Source organism: Canis lupus, chromosome X (assembly GCF_048164855.1).
Source record: "Canis lupus baileyi chromosome X, mCanLup2.hap1, whole genome shotgun sequence".
Taxonomy (NCBI): domain Eukaryota; kingdom Metazoa; phylum Chordata; class Mammalia; order Carnivora; family Canidae; genus Canis; species Canis lupus.
The window spans coordinates 19,491,798-19,517,356 of record NC_132876.1 but is presented as its reverse complement, the minus strand read 5'-3'; the positions used below and the strand labels follow the sequence as shown (position 1 = coordinate 19,517,356).

Below are 25,559 nucleotides of genomic sequence, written 5' to 3'. Positions count from 1 at the left end.
AATACCACAAATGTGCAAAATGCCACCGAATTATATACCTTAGAATGGTTGATCTTCTGTTATGTGAATTTCACCTCAATAACACACACACGCTTGATATGGATAAGTAGAGCCTCTGCTTTTCTTCTTTGATGCCTCTGAAGGGAAGTCTCCCTGTACTTGTGGGGAAGGACACTGGCTGATTATTTCTCCTTTCTTCTCATTAAATTGTAAACTCCTCAGCCGGGTCAGGCACTGGATTCTACTTATCACTCTGCCCCACTGGGCCCGGTATATAAGAAGTGCTCAGTCTTTGTTGAATGAACCTGAATTATCAGATGCCAAATGTCAAGAAGAGATAGCACTTTTTTTCTAACTAGCAGTTTTTGCACATGTATAAATTTAATTTAAGTAGTTCCTGTTATGCTAACTTAAAGATAAACATGACTTGACAGTAAAATGGGGCTTAACTTCCAGATGGTATCAAACCATCCAGAAGAAGAATGAAAATTTTAGTCCGTGATCCATATGTTTGGCCTAACAGTCCTGAAAGGGGGGTATAAGGAGGGGGTATGGGGATGTATTCACTAAACTGCTCACTCTACATACAGGTATCTTCAGCACCAGTGCAGGCAAAACCTGTTTAGCTGTTGATAAGCCCAGTGTTAATTTACTCCATGAGATCCTTTATGTTTCTCTTGCTATCAGGAATGCCCTAATTGAAATTCTCTGTAGTTCCACAAAGGTAAAAGATGGAGGATCTTCCTTGCGCCTTTGGCAACTGTAGGAAATCTTTGCCTGTAGGATACATGGGAGCTCAGATGAAAGAGTATGCCTCACAGGAGCCAACTTCGTTAATTCTAAGATTTCTCAGCTAAATCCCGGAGGCAATGTTTATCTCAAGCCAAGATGGCCAGTAGGGTTGGGGTGGGGAGGTCAGAAGGACAAATGATAGGCTTATGTGGTACTCCCTCAGACTAGATCCATGAAAACATTCTCTTCATTCATATTTCAATTGATGGGTTTCCTAAGAGCTAACAATTGAATGGATGTGAAATACGACCATATTTAGAGAGGCAATGACTTGTCAAACTCTTGAAAAGTTGAGTGGTCTGTATGTACATTCATAGAGGGAGGGTATAAATGGCTCTGACAACCCAGCTATCATGGATATTGATCCATGTTTTCCTTAGCATCAATATTTTCCTTTTAATCAGGTATCTCCATTGACAAGTTTTGTTTCCTTTTGGGATCCTTGATTTTCTTAAGTTTTCTTGACTAAAAGTAAAATATTGGAAAAGAATACAAACCCAACCTATAAAGATAACAAGGTTACACCTGATTTGACAATATGAAGTGACAACTGTTACTTAAGACTGAATGAAATGAGGAATTCAATGAAAAGCTCTGGAAAGAGGTTTTACTATAGATGAGATGTGCAGTGTGAAGCTAATCTTTACAAATGGTACAAGTCGAGGGCACACATGCCCTCAGGCTACAGAACTGCATATTATTGAATGTATATTTCTGAGTAATTTTTTAAAAAATCTGGGTTGACACTATTCCCTAGGCCCATCATCACATTAGGTCAGTAATTTAAGTATAGGTTAATTATAACCTGAGGTTACTAACCAAGGAAGAGTTGCTTCCTGGATTACAGTACCCTTATACCATCTACAAATATGTTGTTTGTTTCCTTCCTTCCTTCCTTCCTTCCTTCCTTCCTTCCTTCCTTCCTTCCTTCTCTTTCTCCCTCCCTGGATAGCACATATCAACAATAAAAGCTGTTTTAAAACAATGGATTTTTCAGAAATAGAATTATGGGTTTGAAATAATAGCTCTTCTCTATACTATACCATTCATTTTATTTTATTATTTTGTTTGATACCCTGAGATCTTTAGAGCCAGCAAATTAAACAAAAAAAACTTCAGTTAGGGCAGCCCCAGTGGCTCAGTGGTTTAGTGCCATCTTCAGACCAGGGGTGATCCTGGAGACCTAGGATCGAGTCCCATGTCACGCTCCCTGCATGGAGCCTGCTTCTCCCTCTGCCTGTCTCTCTCTCTCTCTCTCTCTCTCTCCCTGCATGGAGCCTGCTTCTCCCTCTGCCTGTCTCTCTCTCTCTCTCTCTCTCTCTCTCTCTCTAATAAATAAGAAAGCTAAAAAAAAACCTTCAGTTAACAGAATTATTTTAATGGCATCAAAGTGCATTTGGCTAATTTTTCGACTCATTCAAATTTAGCAGGCTTTGGATTCCACCATTTGATAGGGGAGGACTATCTTGGTTCTTGGGCAACATACTTCATGATAGCATCCTGAGCGTGAAGTAGTTTATGTGAGCAAAATTCAATTAAAAAAAAAAATCTGGGCCGCCCGGGTGGCTTAGTGGTTTAGCATTTGCCTTCAGCCCAGGGCATGATCCTGAAGTCCTGGGATCAACTCCCACTTTGGGCTCCCTGCATGGAGCCTGCTTTTCTCCCTCTGCCTGTGTCTCTGCCTCTCTCTCTCTGTGTCTCTTATGAATAAATAAGTGAAATCTTTAAAAAAAATCCCACAAATCGGGCAGCCCGGGTGGCTCAGTGATTTAGCGCCGCCTTCGGCCCGGGGCGTGATCCTGGGGACCCAGGACTGAGTCCCGCGACGGGCTCCCTGCGTGGAGCCTGCTTCTCCCTCTGCCTGTGTCTCTGCCTACCTCTCTCTGTGTCTCTAATGAATAATAATAAAAAAAAACATTTAAAAAATCCTACAAATCAATCAGTCAATTCCACTAATTCAAAAAACATAGGCCTAGGAAGAAATTCTTTTGAATTAACTAAAACTGGATCATCTGATTTTGTTTTTCTTGAAGAACAATAGAAGGTATGTCCGGCAGGGTTATAACATTTACGTTTCACAATCATAACAATAAAGAAACCCATATTGGGATGCCTGGGTGGCTCAGCTATTGAGTGTCTGCCTTTGGCTCAGGGCATGGAACCTGCTTCTCCCTCTGCCTATGTCTCTGCTCTCTCTCTCTGTGTCTCTCATGAATAAATAAATAAATAAAATATTTTAAAAAAATGATAAAAAGAAAGAAACCCATATTAACACTTGATACACAGTAGATGCTCAAATATTTGTTAAATGAATAAATAAATGAATCAATACATTGGCAAATAAATACATTGCTAACTAACATCTCTTTAAGAACAGACCAGGGTTAGGAGATAGGCTGCTTAAAACAAATTAATATTCAGGAATTGTTCTTTTTTTTTTTTTTTTTTACCATATTAGCATCACAGTGGGTAAGTCACTGGGATGGTTTCTCATGAAGCTCATGCAAGAACCACATATTTGACCTGTGGGCATTTTCTTCTTTAAGGATTATATTGTTTATACCTGTTTTACAGCATCTGCTTTTTATAAAGCCAAATACCAACTGCTTTTCTCTGACAATTTTAAAAAAATCTCATAACAGGTTAAGTACATTTTCATGATTCTACTTAGAACCTGATGAGCTTTTAGGATAATAAATATATACTATTTCTCCAGAGTGGAGTGGATTCACGGGGCCATTAATCCCTGTAGCCTGATTCACATTTGCTGGAGAGAAGTCTATCTCCATGCAAGTTCAACGCCTCATCCCATTAGCACCTCGTTCTCTCTGTCCCAGGTCAGTAAAACAACTTAGTTGAGAAACAAGCTGTTTTCTGGCATGTGGTTTGCCTTGTGTGGGGAAAAGAAGGGGTCGAGGGTGAAGAAAGAGAAGAAGCATGAACTGGGGTTCCGGTATATGCCAGTCGGCTACAGATTTGATGTTTATGACCTCACTTAATAGTGGCAACAACCCAGTGAGATGCCTTTCCCTTACAAAAGAGGCCTTGGGACTTTCTACATTAAGGGACCCACCCAAGGCCCCACAGTATAAGTAGCAGAACTGGGATGCAAACCCAAGTTTACCTGGCTCCAAAGCCTTCCTCTGGTCTATTACATTACATTGCTAGTTCATTCCATTGGGCATCATGATTAATTATCCCATGCCGTGATGTTGGTTCCCACTAGACTGCAAGCTCCTCAAAGCAGGCAACTTGCCTGCTTCACCTGTCTTCACCCTCATATCCCTGGCACCTAGCATGGTGCCTAACCTATAGTATCTCAAAACATAAAAGTATGAATGAATGAATGAACCAGTAAGAAAAAAAAAAACCCACAGCCTGCCAAAGCTAGAAGGGTTCTAATCCAACCATCTTTCTTTTTTAAGTGGGGAAACCATGGCCCAGAGAGATTAAGTCACTTGCCCTAGGCAACTCATTAGGAAAAGGTTCAGAAATCAAGTTCAAGTATCTTCTATATTTTCCTCGACAAGACGCTACCACTTGGACAAATAGTTTCAGAAGCCTGTTCATCAACTCCCCATGGTTTCCTAAGCTTTCTACCCTCCTGATTTCAGTACTTAATCCCAAACTATGCCTTGTACATGTGAAGCAATGGAGATTAGGAGCGCCATCAGCCCACTAGAATGAAAGCTCTAGGGATGCCTAGGTGGCTCAGCAGTTGAGCATCTGCCTTTGGCTCAGGGGATCAAGTCCTGTATCAGGCTCCCTGGGAGGAGCCTGCTTCTCCCTCTGCCTGTGTCTCTGCCTCTCTCTGTGTGTCTCTTATGAATAAATAAATAAAATCTTTAAAGAAAGCTCTGGGAGGAGAGGAAATTTTGCCTGTTTCCTTCACTTCAACATGACCGGCACTTAGAAGGTGCTCGGTAAGTATTTGCTGAATGCGTGAATATATATTATTTCCTTTTCAGTGACGAGAAAATTCTTCACAGATGACAAATGTTAGTGCATATTATACTAATACTCAATGATCAACCATTTCAGCAACAGTGCTCAGTGAAATGGTATTCTTCTTTCCCTCCCCATTCTTCTTTCCTCTATCTTCATCTATCAAATAGGGGAAAATAATGGCATTTACTTCTGAGGATTGATGTAAGGATAAAAAGAGTTAATATAGGCAAGCCCTTAGCACGGTGCTTAATACGTAGTTAACTCTCACTAATTGATGACTATTAGTGTGTGTATATGATTTCTGCAAACCAATAAATAAATAAGGGTCCACATAACAGGGAGATGGAAGAAGCCAAAGACAAACAAAAGAGCTGTTTTATGCTCTACATCTTGTAAAATGTCCCTGAATACATATTTCTCAACATGCTTCTAACTTTGTAAATTCTATAAGGGCTATGGGTTATATAGGTAGCATCTGGCATGTCACAGATGCTCACATGTACGTTTCTTCTAGAGTTTTTCTTGTGAAATTAATGAAGGCAGAGAGAAGGTATGACTAACCTTGAGATGAACATACAATGAGTATTTCTTAGATACTGCTATAGTTAACATTCAAAAAAAGATTACCTCTCCACGAGTTCTTGTCCATTCCAGCAAAGAGTGTCGTTTTCGGCCACAGGGCTATGGCTGCAGACGTAGCCAGGCAAAGCACTGTAGAAACTGATGAAAGATTTCAACTTCTGAATTAGTTCCCTGAAAGAAAAGGAAAGCATCTGTGCATCAGAGGCAAGTAAACCCAGTATGAGAAAAGTTTAATTTCCTTATCAGCATGACAGAAAGGCTCTGCCAGGCTGATTAGAGCAATAAATGATTTTAAAAGACATTCTTGGCTACAAGGCCACAGTTTAGTTTAAAAAAAATCAATAAAATGATATTAGAAAAAAAAAAGTTGCTTGCCATATAAGGTGCTGCTCCTATCAGAAGGATGATTTAATTCCAACATTCATTTTCTTACACATTCAGCTTCCATTTGTTGTTCAGAATGCTGTTACCTACATTCTCAAAGGTGCTGATTACAAGGCACACTGGAGCACGACGTATCTTTTGGTTTCTGGGCGTAACTGAGTGCATTGATTGTAATTTACAATGCCATTACCCTAGAGATGGCCTCTTTCCATATAGGCTTGGGCTAATAGTTGCAGATCAGAATTACAGGGTGCTCAGAGCATTGTATGCTCTAGGAAATTCTCCTGACAATATAGTCAGAGAAACTCACATCTGCTAGAAGAGGAAGGTTTCATTGTTCTTTGTCTGTATATTGTGGTAACTATGGGGTGGGGGTGGAGGCAGGAGGGAGTGGATCCTAGTATATTTTATTATTTATTTGCTTTGGCTTTCATGCTACAATAAGACAAATGTGTGTGTGTGTGCATGAGAAAAAGAGAGAGACAGAGACAGAGAGAAGAGAGCAAGCAAATAAATACATGCAAAGATGTATAAACACACACACATAAATACCCAGCAAAATTTCTGGCCTATTATCTTGTTTCAGATGTACATGGATACACAAAATAAGACACCAGAGACCAGAGAAAAGTGGATATGCTCTTAAGGAAATATTAAAATATCTATATAATAGGTGTCCAATGGTAAACAAGTAAAAATAAAATACTCTTTATTTTTCTAAAGCAATGTTCCTGGTACGAAGGAAGTTAAAGTGTTCTTCATAACCAAGTCTATCTTAAGTCTCTACTAAGTTTTGGGAGACTCCGCCAGGAAATTTGCAGGCAGTGGAGTAATTATTCAATACTGTCTCCAGGCTAAGAATGGACTGGCCTGATATATAGGCCTCTGGAGGAGCCAGAGGCCTGAATCTCATTTGGACACTGGTGGGAGTCCTGAGCCCAGAAAAGCCTTCTGGGGGTTGTTTTCAGATCTGGTCAAAAGAGCAAGAGTGGTAGAAATTATTTTCTTGCATTTTTCCATTTTATTACCATAAAACGATTCATTTCAACTGATGATCTAGAAGGAGGAGAGCATTTACAATACTCAGCACATCTTCACAAAGGCTCGGGTCACAGTAAAGCCAGGGTGATGGACATAACAACTCAAGAAAGGTTACTAGGATTTATATAACTCCCGATACCCCAACAGTTGCTTCCTGCCATGCTCAGACCCCCTTCCAGCCTACTCCTGGTGGCTGAGCTTTGTCAACCTCCAAAGCAAAGAGGCTCAATACAGGGCTCTGAAAATAAAAGTCAACATTATAGTTTCTAACAGAAAAAAGATGGGTTCAATTAACGCTAATAGGAGAGATGCTCTGTTTTACAAGGTAATAATACAGTTCCCAAGAGTGGATACTGAAAGAGTAAAGGCTGAGGCTAAGTAATTCCCCCCACTCCATGAGGAAATAGAATATGGCCATTAGTCTATGGGAGACGACGGCCTGCTCTTTAATGAAAGAGTTTCCCTTAAGCCTCCTCCTACCTCCGAACTCTCTCTAAGGACAGCACATGGCAAGAAAAATTGAACTCATGGCAAAGCTTTCCAATTGGCTTCCCTAGAAGTTAAAAAAGCCAAAAAAAAAAAAAAAACCCCACTCAGAACTTCTCCCAGCCCCTGAACCCTTGCAGTTTTCTTAGCTAATCATAAAGATCACTGGCAAGTTGGAGAAGATTCAGAGAGGGTCCATCTAAACATCAAGGGGATCAGAGGATAAGGGGCTGTTGCAAACACAAGACCTCCTACTTTTGCATGGAAGGATATTACTTAGTGGGGTCAAGATAAACGTCTACAAAACCCACAACGAATGCAAATAATGTGAGCATGGTCTGGGTCATCAAATTCTAGAACTCAGGGGAATCTCTTTGAAACTTGAGCAAGGTAACTTGGGGACAAAAGGCCATCGTATGTAATAGACTACTCATTCCTGCCACGGGATATACAGGATGGACCCCAGAAGAGACTATGCTTTTTGATTAATTATTTTGAATTCAGAACACAGTTTCATTCAGCAGCCATGCTATAATGATGATTGGATTCTCAAAACAGCCCCTGGAAACCTATTAGGAGTCGTAGGTAAGAGCACTGATTTTGGATTCTGACCCACCTAAGTGTCAAATGCTAGGTACTTCCCTCACTTACTTGGCGAGGAAACCTTAGGCAGATTCTATACTCATCTGGGCCTAGCTTTCTTGACTATAAAATGAAGCTAATGACAGGTTGCTATGATGATTGAGACAATGCATGTAAAGTGTTCAGCATAGTCCCTGGCACAAAGTAATCCCCTCATAACATTAATTGTTGCCAATATTACCATTATTATAAGCCAGTGGAATATGAGTATTTAATGAAATATATGATATTCCAGGGCAGCCCGGGTGGCTCAGTGGTTTGGCGCTGCTTTTGGCCCAGGGCATGATCCTGGAGTCCCAGGATCAAGTCCCATGTCAGGCTCCCTGCATGGAGCCTGCTTCTCCCTCTGCCTGTATCTCTGCCTCTCTCTCTCTCTCTCTCTCTCTCTGTCTCTCATGAATAAATAAATAAAATCTTTAAAAAAAAGAAACATATATGATATTCCAGATAGTATGCAATATAATTAAGATTCTTGTCAAGTTCCAGGTAACTATTTTCTACATACAAGATGGATAGATCCTTTATCTTTTGAGGTGTGTATTAATAAGCACAACTACGTTCTCTCCCCATGTATTTTTCCTGGTATTCTTTTTTTTTTTTTTTCAAAGACTAGCTAGCTACTGGGATGGGTAAACTCCTGGACTAAACTGGTAGAGCAGTTTGAATGGCTTTTTTAAAAAAGATTTTATTTATTTATTCATAGAGACACACAGAGAGAGAGAGAGAGAGAGGCAGAGAGAAGCAGGCTCCATGCAGAGAGCCTGACATGGGACTCGATCCAGGGTCTCCAGGATCACGCCCTGGGCTGCAGGCGGCGCTAAACCGCTGCGCCACCAGGGCTGCCCTGGTAGAGCAGTTTGAATGGCCTTTGCCTGGTAAGATGGTAGTGGCCTTCAAAGGGATTTGTGTGTAAGAATCAGATGTGGAAGGCCAAGATGAAGTCCAGTTAAACATCAGCTAGTCATCAGGGAAATGCAAATCAAAACTGGAGTGAGATACCACTTCATACCCAGTAGGATGACTATAATAAAAAAAAGACTGAAAAATGAAAAAGACAACAAGTGTTGCTGAAGATGTGGAGAAATTGGAACCCTCACATTGCTGGATGGGAATGCAAAATGGTACAGCTGCTGTGGAAAACCGCTCGATTTGGTGACTATATTCACAAAGTATAGAAGTTACCATATGACCCAGCAATTCTACTCCTAGGTATACATCCCATAGAATTATAAATGAGTACTCAAAGAAGTGCATTGTATATGCATGTTCAAAGCAATACTATTCACAAAAGCTAGAAGGTGGACTAAGACAGAAGTCCATCAGCTGATGAGTGGATAAACAAAAACACAGTCCATATAATGGAATATTATTTGGCCTTATATAGGAATAGAGTATTCACACATGTTGCAATATGGGTGAACCTTGAAAACATTATGCTAAGTGAAAGAAGCCAATCACAGAAGACCACATGTTATATGATTACATTTATGTGAAATGTCCAGAATAGGCAAATCTATATAAAGAGTAAAGAGATTAGTTGTTGCTTAGGGCTTGAAGGGGGGCAGAAAGGAGGGTTGAGGGGTGATAGTTAAAGGGCACTTTAACTTGAGGTGATGAAATGGGACTTCTTGAGGTGATGAAAATGTTCTGACATTGATTGTGGTGGCAGTTGCACAACTCTGTGCATACTAAAAACAGTTGAATTATATCCTTTAAATTGATGAACTGTTCTACCAGCTGTATTGAGATGTAACCCCAAAAAAGCATAGGGAAGAGGTGAGCTAGGTCTCAGGAAGAGAAGCTTGTTTACTAGGAGGAGGGATGCCCCTTGGAGCAATGGATGGAGACAATCAAGAGGGCCAGATGTGGCTGGACGTGAATTACAAGCATCGGTGAGGAGAGAGAAAAGAAATCTGCAAGAGCTGTAAATAATAATTAAAATCTATTTCTGGGGATCCCTGGGTGGCGCAGCGGTTTGGCGCCTGCCTTTGGCCCAGGGCGCGATCCTGGAGACCCGGGATCGAATCCCACGTCGGGCTCCCGGTGCATGGAGCCTGCTTCTCCCTCTGCCTGTGTCTCTGCGCCTCTCTCTCTCTCTCTGTGGCTATCATAAATAAATAAAAAAATAATAATAAATAAAATAAAATCTATTTCTTCCTTCATCTTTTAAAATAAGGTCTGTTGGTTTTCTTTCTCATTGTAAAAGAAATATATACTCACTATTGGGGAGTTTAGAAAATATGGAAAGGTAGAAGGGAAAAAAACTCTATCTCTAGTCCTCCCAGCAAGAGATAATCACAGTTAATATTTGGATATACTTCCTTCTAGACTCGTCTCTCTCATAACCTTTTATGTTTATTTCTCTAAAAGCCATTCTTCTTGAAACGCAGATACACAGAGTTCTTTTTGGTTTTGATAGTGTATTATTCCCATTGGAATCCATGGTGCATTTGATTAGAAAAGAACTTGAGAATAATGAAACAAATGCAGGTTCTCAAATAACTCTCTGGGCCTCTGGGGGTGAGGCAGTCCCCTCCTCCCGGGAGGACAGAGAGCAGGGGTCCAGCACATGCGGCAAACTGGCCAAGACCTATGAGTCCTCCAGTGTGGAGTGGTGCAGGGCTGCTGCTACAGGGTGGGCCATGCCTTCATGCCAAACCTTCTACCTCCCCCAGGAAAAGAGCCCTTGGGTTCCAAGAGAAACTTGGATTTTTGAAAATAAATCCAGACACACTATTTTGCAGGCTAGAAGAAAGCCTTTCGAAGCTGTTGGAGAGTTAATGAGCTTTTCAAAAGAGCAACAACAGGTGATAATGTCCTCTGACACTGCTTCCCTGAGGAGCAGCAGAGTGTGACAGGAGCAGTTTACCTCCTCCCGAGTTTACGGGGCCCCCTCTCAGTTCCCCTCTTCTTTGTCACTCACTCCTAAACCCCTTCTGACCCTGGAAGGAATGGTCTTTTGCTTTTATCTTGCTTTAAATAAAGCCTTCTATCCCTCTGCTTATATAATTTTAAAAGGAGGTGAGTGGAATATTTCCATTTCTCTCTTGAAAGAAGGGTACCTGAAACAAAATTAGGTGACATATTAATTACCCATGTATGACTCAGTCCAGATTTCTTTTCTTTGTACCAGTAGCCCATAACAGACAACAAAAGAACCTCCACCCATGAACTAAGGCAGTCTGCTCAACTGAATGGTCGGGGGGGGGGGGGGGGGGGGGGAGGGGCGGAGGGATAGAATGTTTGGACAATTAGTTGCCCGGGATGGGAAAAACAATTTGATTAAAGGAAAGGTTCTTTGATTCCAACTCCACTTTCTTCTACTACGTGCATGCCAAACATACCACTTGACATATAAATAGTAGAGCCTAGGGCTCTCACTTAGGTCAAACCCAACACTTGCTTACAGCGGTCTGCTGGAGGGGGGGAAGCCTCTGCATAGAGCATGCTATTCAATGTGTTAAGTGTGGAACTAAAGACAGGGCCCCTTTGCATGCACGAGCCATTTTGAAATATTGCAGCTGGGTGCACATGATCTCCCCTGGCGGGCTCCCATGTCCGCAAGAGGAGCGCCCCCTTCTTGGGTCGTGGGGGAGGGGACTCCTTCAGTTTTCTTGCAGGGATTTGCTTGGGTAGGCATCAAAGCAGCACTAATTGGGAGCCACTACAAGTAAAAACAGCCTTTCATCCCCAACTGCAGATCCTGAACTTTTCTCCTTTATCATTAAGGTTCTTTTTTGTTCTTAATATAAAGTAATAGGAGCTCATTATTTTAAAAAAAATGAAAACCCAGAAAAGCAAATAAGCGAAAATAATTATCATTGGAATGACATAGGATCATGTTTCATTCTGCGGCAGAGAAACTTTCACAGTCTGACCCCAAATTGTAATTTTCTACCCGTTCTAAAGATGAGCCCATACTTTTTTCTCATGATGTTCCCTTTGCCTGGAACACCCTTCTTTCCCTCCTCCATCTTTTGAATTTCTAGTCTTCCACCAAGGCCTGGCTCAAGAGTTAACTTCTCCCAGAAGCCTTTTTTGACTTTTGCAGGAGAGCTGCTAACTTCCCCAGCTATGGTGCTGCCAACCTTTTGGATGCAGCTCTGCTATGACACTTTTGCACCTGGTGTATGAAAATTGTTTATTTGTGTGTGCCTCCCCCTAACTAGGCCAGCAGCTCCTCCTATTCATCAGAGTTTAATCCGTACACAATGCTCAGCATATAGATGGTGTTGACAAATGTTGAAAGAAGTAGAGTCCTATTTAGGGCAGAATGACTTGTACCAGACCCGAAACTCGTTGATTCACTCAGGGCATACTTTGTTGTTTTGTTCAGAGGGTGGAAGGCACCACTAAGCTTACAAAGCTGCTTGGCCAAACCAGAGCCACAGTCTGAGAGGGAGTGGGAGTAAGCATTGATTTTGGACCAAGTTGCTGAGATCAGCTTTTGTTCTTTTCTTTCTAGGTCATTTACTAGTGTCACCTAATCCATTGCCCCTTCAGACCAAGTCAGGGAGGAGGAGAGGAGGGGCAGTGCAGGAAGGGGAGGGTGGAATACACAGATGCAATTTCACAGGGGTGGAGGGACTATGTGACTTTCTCGCACAATAGCGGATGGGCCAGCAGCTCAGGACAGAGAAGAGAGGCAGAATAGATGATTCAACTGAGATTTGGGGCTTAGAAAAAGGACAACTATTGCTCAAGTGTTTCACCAAACTTTATGGGGGTGCGTGAATGACACAGTAAACAGCATCATATGGAAAGTGGTGAACGAGACATTGAAGAGGGCAAAGGAGGTAGAGGCTGACATTTGAGAAGTGTTGAAGATATTAGAGCTGGCAAGGACTATAGAAATCGCATGGCTTCTATTCTGATTGTTACTTGTGCATCTTGCCCCACCCTGTTTCAAATCTGATGACAGATATGTTCAATATTTCTACCTTAACAGAACACCGAATCCCATACACAGGCCACCAGTTGAGTATTAAATTGCCTTTAAATTGAACTAAGCTATTTCTAAGATTAGTTGTGTGTTGCAAACTACCCAGTTGGGGGCAGACAAAACAAACAGATGACTTCTGAATGCTACCAAAGGAATCCTGCATTTCTCTGTGTTGTTATTTTAATAAGGGAAAGGGCTTTTCAACTCATAATCAGATTCAGACAGCTTGCTCACAATCTCCACAGACTGAACACTACAATAGGGTTCCTTTCCAATTATCATATTTTTAACCGAAGAGCATGAAGCTTGGGCATGGGTGTGAGAGGTGCTGGAGGCACATATATTTTTCTGGACAGTGTGAAATGCTGTGCACAACATACCGAGAAATTTATAGAGGTACTAACTCTGTGCCAAAACAAGCCCTCCTGATAACATAAAATTGCAGGGGCCAGGGCATTGAGCAAGAGATCATCTTAATCCCCAAGTTTCCACTCTCCCTAAGAGGGTTTACAATGCCTATTGGAGGGAGTTAAATGAAATCAGATACTCTCCTGTTGTTTTGCTTTCTTATCCTGCAAGAGAATTCAGGAAGAATGGCTCCAACTCTGACTCTAATGCTTCAGTTTGCAAAAGAGATGAGAGGCATCACGGGGTGAGCTCATGTTCCCAACACCCAAAGGAGCTGTGCCTCACCGCCACTTACTCGAGCCTACAGGCTATGTAGTTTTCTTACTATCTTTTATTTTAGGCTTAGCAACGAGTTCAAAAATTGATCTACACAAAGGGCCAAATCTGGGTGCCCAGCCATTCATCAATTTTTCCCCCACAGGAATCAACACCATAGAGTCCTCCCTGGTAAGGCGATAGGAAATGGGTCCCACAGAGCCCAAGACAGAGGCTGTGGCAGCAGGACCTTAATAAAGTAGGACCTCCTACTTACTTACTTACTACTTACTTACTCATAAATGTGTCTAGGTTGGCAGGGTAGCCTCAAATGGGACTGGGTTGGTGTGTTTAGTTTGAATGAACTCTGCATGTGATTCTGTTACAGATTCATATATTACTTCCTCCCTGAAGGCCTGCTCCCTGGGCAGAGGCTCTCTGTTCCTGTAGGCCTCCTCTAGGGACAGACTCTGGATACTCTTTTGCACTTATAAAACAGTTTTGGAATTATGTTGCATTTAAGACTATTTCCACATTAGACTGCTTTGGAGAGTTGAGACTGTGTCTTGATTTTTGATGCCCAGGACGCATTCTGGCACACAATAGGTATTTCCTAAATTTCTGCTGAGTTGAACAAAGCAATATATAAAAAATACATATTGTTGTATAATGTTATATAAATATATTACATTTATAATATAGAAATGTAATTTATAATTTAAAAATTCCATTTATTAATTTTATTTTAAAGTTTTACTTAAGATTTTATTTTTAAGTAATCTCTGCACCCAAGGTGGGGCTCGAACTCACAATTCCAAGATCAAGAGTTGCATGCTCCACTGACTGATCCAGCTGGGTACTCCTCTTATTAATTTAAGCTAATAATTATGTAGTATACTTATATTTTTAATGTTATTTATAAATAATATAATTATGAATTATATATAATTATAGGTACAATAATTACAAATGAATATTGATTTATTAGATATTAATTGCATAATATATTCTTTATTATTAACATACTAGGTTATATTATAATAATACAATATAAATATATATTGTTCACTGCAGTCCTATTTGCAAGGAGCTTCTCCTAGTTAAAGGTCAATGACTGAGGTTAATTTCTCAGGTGGTTTTGGGCAAAGCATAAAAGCAATGGAGAACAACAGACAAAAAAAAAAGTCAGGGGTTAAAGAAAGTCTGAAGAAATAACCAAACTTTGTCTTCCCAGAATGACAAAAGGCAGGAAACCACAAATGTTGGAGAGGACGTGGAGAAAAGGGAACCCTCTTACACTGTTGGTGGGAATGTGAACTGGTGCAGCCACTCTGGAAAACTGTGTGGAGGTTCCTCAAAGAGTTAAAAATAGACCTGCCCTATGACCCAGCAATTGTACTGTTGGGGATTTACCCCAAAGATACAGATGCAATGAAACGCCGGGACACCTGCACCCCGATGTTTCTAGCAGCAATGTCCACAATAGCCAAACTGTGGAAGGAGCCTTGGTGTCCATCGAAAGATGAGTGGATAAAGAAGATGTGGTTTATGTATACAATGGAATATTACTCAGCCATTAGAAATGACAAATACCCACCATTTGCTTCGACGTGGATGGAACTGGAGGATATTATGCTGAGTGAAATGAGTCAATCGGAGAAGGACAAACATATGTTCTTATTCATTTGGGGAATATAAATAATAGTGAAAGGGAATAGAGGGGAAGGGAGAAGAAATGGGTAGCAAATATCAGAAAGGGAGACAGAACATAAAGACTCCTAACTCTAGGAAACGAACTAGGGGTGGTGGAAGGGGAGGGGGGGTGCGGGTGACTGGGTGGCGGGCACTAAAGGAGGCATTTGACAAGATGAGCACTGGGTGTTGTTCTGTATGTTGGCAAATTGAACACCAATAAAAAATAAATTTATTATTAAAAAAAAAAATGACAAAAACTTCCCAAAGATCCCTTATACTATAGAAAAATGGTTCTCAAATTCTTTGGTGCCAGGACCCCTGTGGCAGTTTGTAAATATGTCCACAAATTCTTTGATATTCCTTCCTTCAAGAGGTGGAATTTAATTTCCCTCCCCTTGAGTGTGGACTAGAATTGGTAACTCACTTCTAAAAAATTGATATCAGAATTGACAGTACATCACTTCCCAGACTAGGCCAGAATAGATATCACAGCTCTCACCTTCATGTATTCTAGGGAAGCCAGCAGCCATGTTGTGGGGACACTCATGAGGTCCATGTAGTGAGAAAATGAGGCCTCCTTTCCACAACTAGTGCGAACTTGCTAAGTGAACCACCTCAGAAGTAGATCCTCTAGCCCAGTCAACACTTCATATGGCTCCAGCCCCAGAAACTGACTGAAATTTCCTTAGAGACTGACAACCACCCAGCTAACCTGTTCCTAAATTCCTGACAGAAACTGTAAAATAATAAATGTTGGTTGTTCTAAATCACTGTGTTTTGAGGTAATTTGTCATGTAGCAGTGGATAACTAATACAACCCCTGTATTGAGGGCTCCAAAGAGCTTTTGTTTGTACAATATGTATCTTTTGATAATTATTGCCTTAGAAATTAAAAATCAGGGAAATTTTTTAATTTTAAATTAATAATAAGTGATTATATGATAACATAAATAATACTTTTATGAAAAAAATAGTGAGAGAGTGATATTGTTTTTACATTTTTACAAAATATCTTTAGCCTGGCTTAATAGGAGATGGCTAAATTCTCCCATTGGCTTCTGCATTCAATCTATTGCAATGTGTGTTTTGGTTGAAGTATATGAATAAAACCCAGGTTCACGTGGATATGTAGTTAGCAAAAGGAGCATGTAACAGACTCCCTGAAAGGGTCTCTGGGACTTTCTGGGTCCTTGAATCACACTTTAAAACTGTTGTTACAGGGAAACTAGAAATTCATTTGGTTGGAAGTCAACAGAAGAGAAGAAAATGGGACTTTCTGAAATGGTTCTTTGGAGAACTCTCTCTCTCTCAAGCAGCCTTACTGCCTTCTCTTACTCCAAACTGGATCATATATGACTAAGAATTATCACTTCAAAACCTCCTGTAGTAAATAGTTATGAATGGAATAATTTTGCCTACATCTGAGATGTTGCTTATTTCATCTCTTAATTTTCCATCTGTAGGCCAATCTCTCCCAATTCCTTCAAAGTCATCAAGAAGCAGAACTCATGTCTAGCTATTCCTGAGCCAGTGGCAGGGCTGGTGACATATGCAGTCCTTTTGGGAAGGCAGTTCTCCTAGATTTGTATTGGGATTCCTATCCAATGTCTACCCCTTATTTGTAACCATGAAGTTAGGACAGAGAGGGAGGGCATCTGGGTGAGGAGAGAAAGAATGAAGAGAATTAGAAACAAACTTTAATTTAGTCCCTTGACTGCTGTCTTAAGAGACAGAAACTGAACCCTTCATTTTATATACTTACAAGAGTGTATAGAATGTGCAATATGTGCATGTGTGTGCGTGTGTGTGTCTTGCCAGTTTCTCTCTGGTGAACTTGACCTGGATTCACTGTTAATAATGGGAAAGTCACAAATGAAGCCATAATATTGTAAGACCAGATCATAAGCAGAAAGCTTTTTGTTTAATCAATAAATATCTTGAATAGAGAAGTTCATTCCACCCTGTGTTGCTGTGCTGGATATTTACACATGGTAACTTTACATTTAAATATAGCTTAGGTATAATACACTATCTTTTTTGTTAACATTGACAAATGGCAGAATTTAATTAATCAAACTCTACTCAGTAGAACGAAATAATATGTATTTAAGAAGCTTCATTCCAAAGGTTTTTGACCTTAAAATACAATTGCTAATTGTATGGTGAAATAGAGAAAAAAACAAAAACTAAAAAATCCTGCTTACCTTCTTCGGCTAGATAAGGTTTCTTCATGTCCTACATGAGCAACTTTTAATACCTTCTTGTCAATAAACAGATCTTCAGGATAATAAGCAGATCTATACTGGCGTTGTTGAGAATGGGCACATAACTTGCCAATCTGAAAAAGAAATGTAATATAATTATATGATACTTTCACAGATATGATAGTAGAAACAAATTCTGAAATGCACTTCAATTTCTTCCCCAATTTCTTTTTTAAAAGAGCAGAAAGAAGCTATTATTGGAGTCAAAAAGGGTGATAAGCTTTTAAGGCAAAGAGCCATCTGTGGAAGAGAAGGCTGAAGGTTGTGGCCGTGGGACTCCGAGCACAGCCTATTCAAAGGTTTCCTGAGATGAAAAATGCTTTTTTCTCTATAGTGAAGTGCCCATTTGCAAGGACCCTCTACACAGGACTTATGCTATTGATATCTTTCAATGGTACTTGGTGTTTATACCTATGAAGAAGTTCCCAAATGGGGATTACAAAGTTTAGGAAGGACCAGTGCAGGAAGTGAGGGGGTGTTAGAAATGTGGAGAGTAGCCTGTTAAGAGAAAGAGCAGCCTCCCACACAGAGAGTTTTGTTATAAGACCCAAAGTAGAGTATTCTGAAAAATGTCGGTGTAATTGCTCATCTGACTTTCCTAAAAATGCTCAAGGGGAAGAAAAAGGCAGGGTAACTAATTAATAGCCATTGTTGTCAGCTATGAATCACGTATCATGGAATAAGGCCAGGACTGAGAGTACTACGGAACACAGGTGCTCGAGAAAGTCTACCTTCTCCCCTCCCTTGCTCTTTCTCTCTCTCTCCATTCAAAAATATATCTTTTCTTTTTCCTTACTCCTTTTTTCCCCCTTTCTTCCTTTTTCTATCCATTCAGAAGTACTGTTCGTTCACAAGCACTTATTGGATGCCTCCACTGAAAGCTTAGTTCTCATATACTCACAGAGCAATGATTAAAAGATGGCATCAGCTTTCTTTCTCAATTCTAAATGATCTGGTTCAATTATTTGTAGATTTCCTTCTTTTTTTTTTTTTTGCTTTCAGACAAAAGCCTAAAATGAACTTCTATATAAAGAACTATGTATTCAACTATGTATTCACATGTCTCCCTTATGCCAGACACTAAGCTAAATGTTATCATCTCCATTTTTTAGGTGAAGAAACTGAGGTTTGGGGAAATTAAGTTACTTGCCTAGGGCAAATAGGCAGTGGATTCATCATCTGACTTCAAAGCTTCTACAACATCACCTCCCTAGAAGATGATGCTTAATTCCCAGTTGTCTGTACTCTCTATTTTTATTTTTTAAAAGATTTTATTTATTCATTCACAAGAGACAGAGAGAGAGAGAGAGAGGCAGAGGCACAGGCAGAGGGAGAATCAGGTTCCCCATAAGGAGCCCAATGCAGGACTTGATCTCTGATCCCAGGATCATTCCCTGAGCCAAAGGCAGACGCTCAACCACTGAGCCACCCAGGCGTCCCCTCTCTCTTTTTTTAAAAAGAAATTCCCAGTCCTCAGGGGGCACCTGGATGGCTTAGTTGGTTGAGCGTCTGCCTTTGGCTCAGGTTGTGATCTCGGGGTCCTGGGATGGAGCCCTGCATCCAGCTCCCTGCTCAGTGGGGAGTCTGTTTCTCCCTATGCCCCTCCCTCTGCTTGTGCGTGCTCTCTCTCTGTCAAATAAATAAATGGAAACTTAAAAAAAAAAGAAAGAAATTCCCAGTCCTCAAAATAGCCAAGGTGAATATATAGATTGTACACATTAGGAAAAATATTAGAAATACCTAGTGAAAATGGAGGTTATATCTTTGTTACTTCTGTACCTCCATGGAATTCAGACTGAATGTTGCACACTATTAGGCACTCAGTAAAGGCAAATTAATTGAAATGAATTGAAAGAAACTCCTAGTATGAGGTCTGGCATGCCATTCTACTGACAGACCATGGGCTGTGTGCAGTGATCCGTTTCTGGATTTCTCAAGATGGCCCTGATAACATTTACAAAACTAAGCTATCTATGTCTTTATAAAAGCAAAAATGGCATTTGGTTTATAGAGCTTTGGAAAGTTTTCCATATATAGATAAATTCTTGAGTTAGAAAAAAAAAATCTGAAGTAAGTAGTAGCATTATCTCCACTGGTAAAAGACAGCACCTGTAGTCTGATATTCAGACCAGCTATTCTCAATAGTAATATCTTAATGGGAATGAAACAAAGGTTACAGACACCTTGAAATACTCTATTTGGCTATGGAATGAATGATATGGAATTTTGCAGATGTGTTTATGAAATGCTATTGATTTGGGCTGATATTAATTTGAAATGAAGAATCTGTATTCGAGGCACCTGGATATCTCAGTTGTTGAGCATCTGCCTTTGGCTCAGGGTGTGATCCCAGAGTTCTGGGATCGAGTCCTGCATCGCGGGGGACAAGTCCCCCATAGGGAGCCTGCTTCTTCCTCTGCCTATGTCTCTGCCTCTCTCTCTGTGTCTCTCATGAATAAATAAATAAAATCTAGGGCAGCCTGGGTGGCTCAGTGGTTTAGTGCTGCCTTCAGCCCAGAGCATGATCCTGGAGACCCAGGATCGAGTCCCACGTCGGGTTCCCTGCGTGGAGCCTGCTTCTCCCTCTGCTTGTGTCTCTGCCTCTCTCTCTCCTCTCTGTATATTCTCATGAATGAATGAATGAATGAATGAATGAATGAATAAATAAATAAATAAATAAATCTAAAAAAAAAAGAATCTGTATTCTCTGAGTTCACTCCAATTGGTAGAAGTCTGGTTGGGTGCTTTAGTGAGGGGGCTGCCTGTCTGGACTGAGGAATTCAGTTACAATCCCTTAAAGTTTACAAGGCAGATAAGAATAATTAAGGACAGACCACACATCCTAAAATTATGTTCATAGACATATACATGTTTATTTGGTCACACAGCTGGTGAATGTTTGGGGAACAAAGCCATGATCCTCACTCCACAAATACCTATTACTTCCTGAACATACATCAGTGTGAGAATCTATTTCACCAGGATCAAAGAATTCTTTGCAAATTCAGGAGCATGGAACACACTCTCTTGACTAGCACCTGTTCCAGGTCCAGCACCAGAATCAAAATCTTTTTTTTTTAATTTTTTAATTTATTTATGATAGTCACAGAGAGAGAGAGAGAGGCAGAGACATAGGCAGAGGGAGAAGCAGGCTCCATGCACCGGGAGCCCAATGTGGGATTCGATCCCGGGTCTCCAGGATCGCGCCCTGGGCCAAAGGCAGGCGCCAAACCGCTGCGCCACCCAGGGATCCCATGCGCCACCCAGGGATCCCCAAAATCTTTCACACATCTTTCATAGTAGCGTGTCTACTCACAAGCCACAGCTCTGAAAGCTGCCTCCCCATTGAAAGTCTGCCCTTTGTATCCGTGAATGCTAATTGGGCCACAGCAAGACTTGAAAGTTTCCAACCCCTTTCCCACCCTACTGGAAATGGGGTGCAGCCGAGGCAAAAGTAGGAAGGTTAAGAACAAATGAGAATGTAGCCAGTGTGACCTTTCTTCCCAAGCCACCCAATGTGGCATTATTGGGCAGACTTCCCAAGGCTCCGTGTGGGGTAAGGGGCAAACAATGGTGTCCTGCCAACGCCCCAACCCCCTCCCCCATCTGAAATCTGCCACATCTTATCAGACAGGCTGTATTTTCTTCCACAAATCTACCATGAAGCAAATTCTTCTCATATACAAAGCATTTGTCAAATGTAGACCCCTCCCCCTTTGGGCTCTTCTCTCCACATCTTTCATCTCCACCCTGCGTGAGCTGTAGGTGAATATTATAAGCTCATTTTGAGAGGTGGCCACAAAAAGAAAATATAATTTACGAAATGCAGCATTCACATGAAAGAGGTCCTTTCAGTGTCACACTTGGGCAACATCAGGCGATGCCTTGGAAACCTGGGTCTCACTCTATGGCTGTATTTGTGTCAAGAGGCATTTTAGGACTCCATATCCTGCCCAGGAGTTTTAGGCTCTTAAATAAGAAGTGCAATCCAATTTCCTTTCACTGACTAATGTACCTGGTCAAGGATGCCGCTATCTTGAAATTTAGTTAGTGGAAGTGGATTTATTAGATAGGTGAGTGTCTCTATCAATAGACCTGGAATAGAAAACCCCTTCATTTTCCATGAACTGTGATTCCTAATGGTGCCTTTATTCATGTGCCAGAAGCTGTGGCAGGGAAAGCAATGGTGTTCTGAAGTGTTACAAAACTTGAAACATAAGAAGGCAGGGCCGTGGGCCGCCTGGGTGGCATATTCAGTTGGGTACCTGACTCTTGGTTTCAGTTCAGGTCACCATCTTGGGGTTGTGGGATCGAGCCCTACATTGCACTCAGCAGTGGAGTCTGTTTGGGATTCTCTCTCCCTCTCCCTCTGCCTCTCCCTACCACACTCACTCTCTCTCCGTCAAATAAATAAATAAATCTTTTTTTAAAAAAGAAAAAAAGAAGGGCTTCTGACCATATCTAGGTCATCTTAGTAACCTAAGACCATTCTTTCCTAAGCAGGGTCCAGAACACTGGCCTAGTACATGCATGAGGAGAATATACCACTAGGGCCCAGCAAGGTATGGTGAAGAGCTCAGCTGACTGGGTCTCAAGAGATCTGGTCAAGATACGATATGCAAAGTGTCATATTTGACTCTAACCTCCTCTGAAAAAAGTGAAAATGACTTTTCTTTTTTTAAAATATATTTTTAAAGATTTTTTTATTTGAGACAGAGAGAGAGAGAGAGAGAGAGAGAGAGAGAGAGAGAGAGAGAGGCAGGCAGAGGGAGAAGCAGACTCCATGCAGGGAGCCTCATGTGGGACTCGATCCTGGGTCTCTAGGATCACGCCCTGGGCTGAAGGCAGTGCTAAACCGCTAAGCCACTGGGGCTGCCCTAAAAAAATATTTATTTGAGAGAGAGAGAGAGAGTGAGAAAGAAGAAGCAGAGGCAGAGGGACAAGCAGATTCCCCCCCTGAGCACAGAGCCCAACATGGAGTTCTTTCCCATGAACCCCAGTATCATGACCTGAGATAAAATCAAGAGCTGGACTTTCACCCAACTGAGCCACTCAGGTGCCCCAGAAAATGACTTTTCAAGTAGAATATATTACCAAAGATTTTGAAACCATGAAAAGCTTTGGTTTGATGCAATTCACACAGGCATCCCATAACTGACATGTCAAGATATGCAGATACCCCATTGGTTAAAATATAACTATACTGATTCTCAGGCCCCATTTACTGTTGGTTCTGGAAAACCCCAGGTAACAAAAACCTCAGACTTGATCTCCCCCTCTGAGTGAGCAGAGAAAGTCTATATTGTAAGTTTCTCCATAATACCAGTATTTCACATTTGTAACCTAATACCTCACTCCAGTCTCGTGTCTTAGCAATAATTCTACAACCATTCTCCGTTCTCGATAGTGAGTTCTACAACAACCCTCCGAGGCATACAGACCTGGTGCTGTTGACCTCATTTTAGAGATAAGGAAACTGAGGCTCACAATGGTTAAGGAACTGAAGCAAAGTCACAATGGTAGTAGATGGCAGAGTCAGGACTTGAACCCAGATCTGCCCAATTCCAAAACCTAAGTTGTATGGGTTTTTTTTTTTAAGATTTTATATATTTATTCAGGAGAGACACAGTGAGAGAGGCCGAGATGTAGGCAGAGGGAGAAGCAGGCTCCTTGCAGGAAGCCGGATGTGGGACTAGATCCTGGGACTCTGGGATCATGCCCTGAGCTGAAGGCAGACGCTCAACCACTGAGCCACCTAGGCATCCCCCTAAGTCTATTTTTTAGAGATTTTATTTTTAAGTAATCTCTATACACAACGTAGGGCTCTAACTTACAACTCTGAGATCAAGAGGATCATGCTCCACCAACTGAGCCAGCCATGTGCCCTGAGTTTTTAATTCTTTTTCCCCTATGCCATAGATTTCTGTCAAGATGATAGGCTCTGGGGCTTCCCAGTACTGAGTGTGACCCTGCTCTGTAGTCCTGTGGACATCCTATCCATAACTGGAGAAGATGAATGATTATGAGGAATTAAAAAACATACTTGAAAGATGGGCTAGTCATGAAAGATAACTTGAAAAACTGACGTCCAATTTTAACCTAAGTTTCAGGCAGCATTCCTAATGGAGTGACTTAAACTCTTTGGGCTGCCAGATAGGAGTCGATTAGTAATCACACTGGACGTCCAGTTCTGCGGGACAGGTGGTTCCCAAGTGTGTTCAGCCTGCAGCTTGCTGTCTGCAGGATATGCATGGACCCTGACTGCCTGCTGAAGGAAGTCAGATTCTTGGGCTGGCTAAAGATCGGTAATTCCTACAATTTAACCCCAGTCTAGTCTGATGTCTGGCCCGAGTATGCTCTTTATAGCTTCCTCCAAATGGAGATTCCACGTTGATCCTATGTCTACAAAAATGCAACAGGTTTAAGCCTTTAGCTCTAATAGCCTAAGAGATGAGAAACTGGGGACAGAGGCCAATCAGTACATCTCCTTTTCTCTCAAGAGCTCCAAGACTTGAAGTCTCTCTAGGGATCTCTGCAGTTTTGTTTAATTATGGAATAACTTTTCTGCTGAAATCCAGCTGATCATTGTGGTCCCAAAGAGTGTTTTTCAGAGAACCGTTGATAAATAATTGCTGTAAATTTTGTTTTTTGTCATCAATGGATTCATCAGAACTCCAAGGAAAGAAAAAGAAATACTTCCTCTATGGTTATGCAATTTAAATACCAACTCTGATCCCATGGTCCACTCTGGAGGAGTATTTTTTTTATTTTTTATTTATTTACTTATGATAGGCACACAGTGAGAGAGAGGCAGAGATACAGGCAGAGGGAGAAGCAGGCTCCATGCACCGGGAGCCCGACGTGGGATTCAATCCCGCATCTCCAGGATTGCACCCTGGGCCAAAGGCAGGCGCTAAGCCGCTGCGCCACCCAGGGATCCCCACTCTGGAGGAGTATTACCTGTGGCATTTGTTTTAGGATACCCTGGGGCTTGGGGATGGGGTGGGATGGGAATTCCGTAGGTTTCCAGCTGAAATAAAATAATGAACTTCAGTTCATTCTGTTGAATTGTCTATTATGCTGTTGTTCAATTTCATTTAATTAAATCTTAAAGTTTTAAAACAAAACATACATTGAAATTATGTGATATACAACATAAACTTTTTAATAGTAGTAACCATGCCCATTTAACAATTCTACAGGTATAATAAAAATGCTAATATATGTTAATGTTTAGTCTGTGGTTAATGTTTTGTCTTGTTAATTTCCCCAGGGCTTTTATTACTGATTTAAATCTGCCACACTACTCAACTGATTGCACTGCTTCCACAAACTGCATGAAAGTAGCTCAAATGAATACTGATTAACAGAAATGAACAAACATTTGGCTGGGCAAACCATTCTTATTATATGCTTGTAATCATTACATACATTTTCTTACAATGAGATGGGCATGGCAGGCATTTTCCACTCATTTTTCCTACAAAAATATGCATATGAGCATTAAATTAATTTATAACCTTGTACTTCAGGAAGCACATCACTATTAATTAACTATTGATTGATCTGGATATAGAGCACAGAGGATAACGAACAGACCTGGTGACAATGTAAGTGTTTTTTTTTTTTTTTTCTGCCACAGACGTTTTGCTGTGACTCATCATTAATTGCTTGACTGTTAAAATAAAAGCCGCTAATAAATTGTAACGCATTATGAATCGTGCAATTTTAGGAAATCAGGTGTCACTATGTGAATCTTCCATTCAAGTCCTCTCTTTAAATAAATTGAGATCCAAAAAAGGGGGAACTTATCCTGCAGATCAGTCTGCTGCTCAGTGGAACTATAGCATTATACTATAGTGAAAAGAACACAATTTGGAGACCTGGGTTCTAGTCCCATTCTCTTCTTGTTTCGTGACCCCACACAAGTCCTTTAATTTCCTTCAAATTCAGCTTTCTCGTCTGCAAAATGGAAACAACCACACTGCCTGTTACACCTAGCAGCTATATGAGGATCAAATAAACTGGTGGATGGAAGTGCAAAGCCTCCCACATCCCAACAGAAATCTAACTCATGCATTCTGTAAGTGGGGACTGCTTACCTTCTGCAGCCCGCCTTG

At 41.0% G+C, this 25,559-nt stretch overlaps 1 protein-coding gene across 1 annotated transcript in view; it reads right to left on the bottom strand.

Annotated features, from left to right (window-relative positions):
* Positions 1 to 25,559, bottom strand: part of GPC3 (glypican 3) — a 440,943-nt gene that overhangs the window by 137,698 nt on the left and 277,686 nt on the right. Inside the window, exons 4-5 of the mRNA XM_072815525.1 lie at positions 17,380 to 17,513; positions 5,368 to 5,493 (exon numbers count right to left, since the gene is read on the bottom strand). Coding sequence (XP_072671626.1) covers positions 5,368 to 5,493; positions 17,380 to 17,513 — 260 coding nt within the window. The remainder of the gene's footprint in view (positions 1 to 5,367; positions 5,494 to 17,379; positions 17,514 to 25,559) is intronic.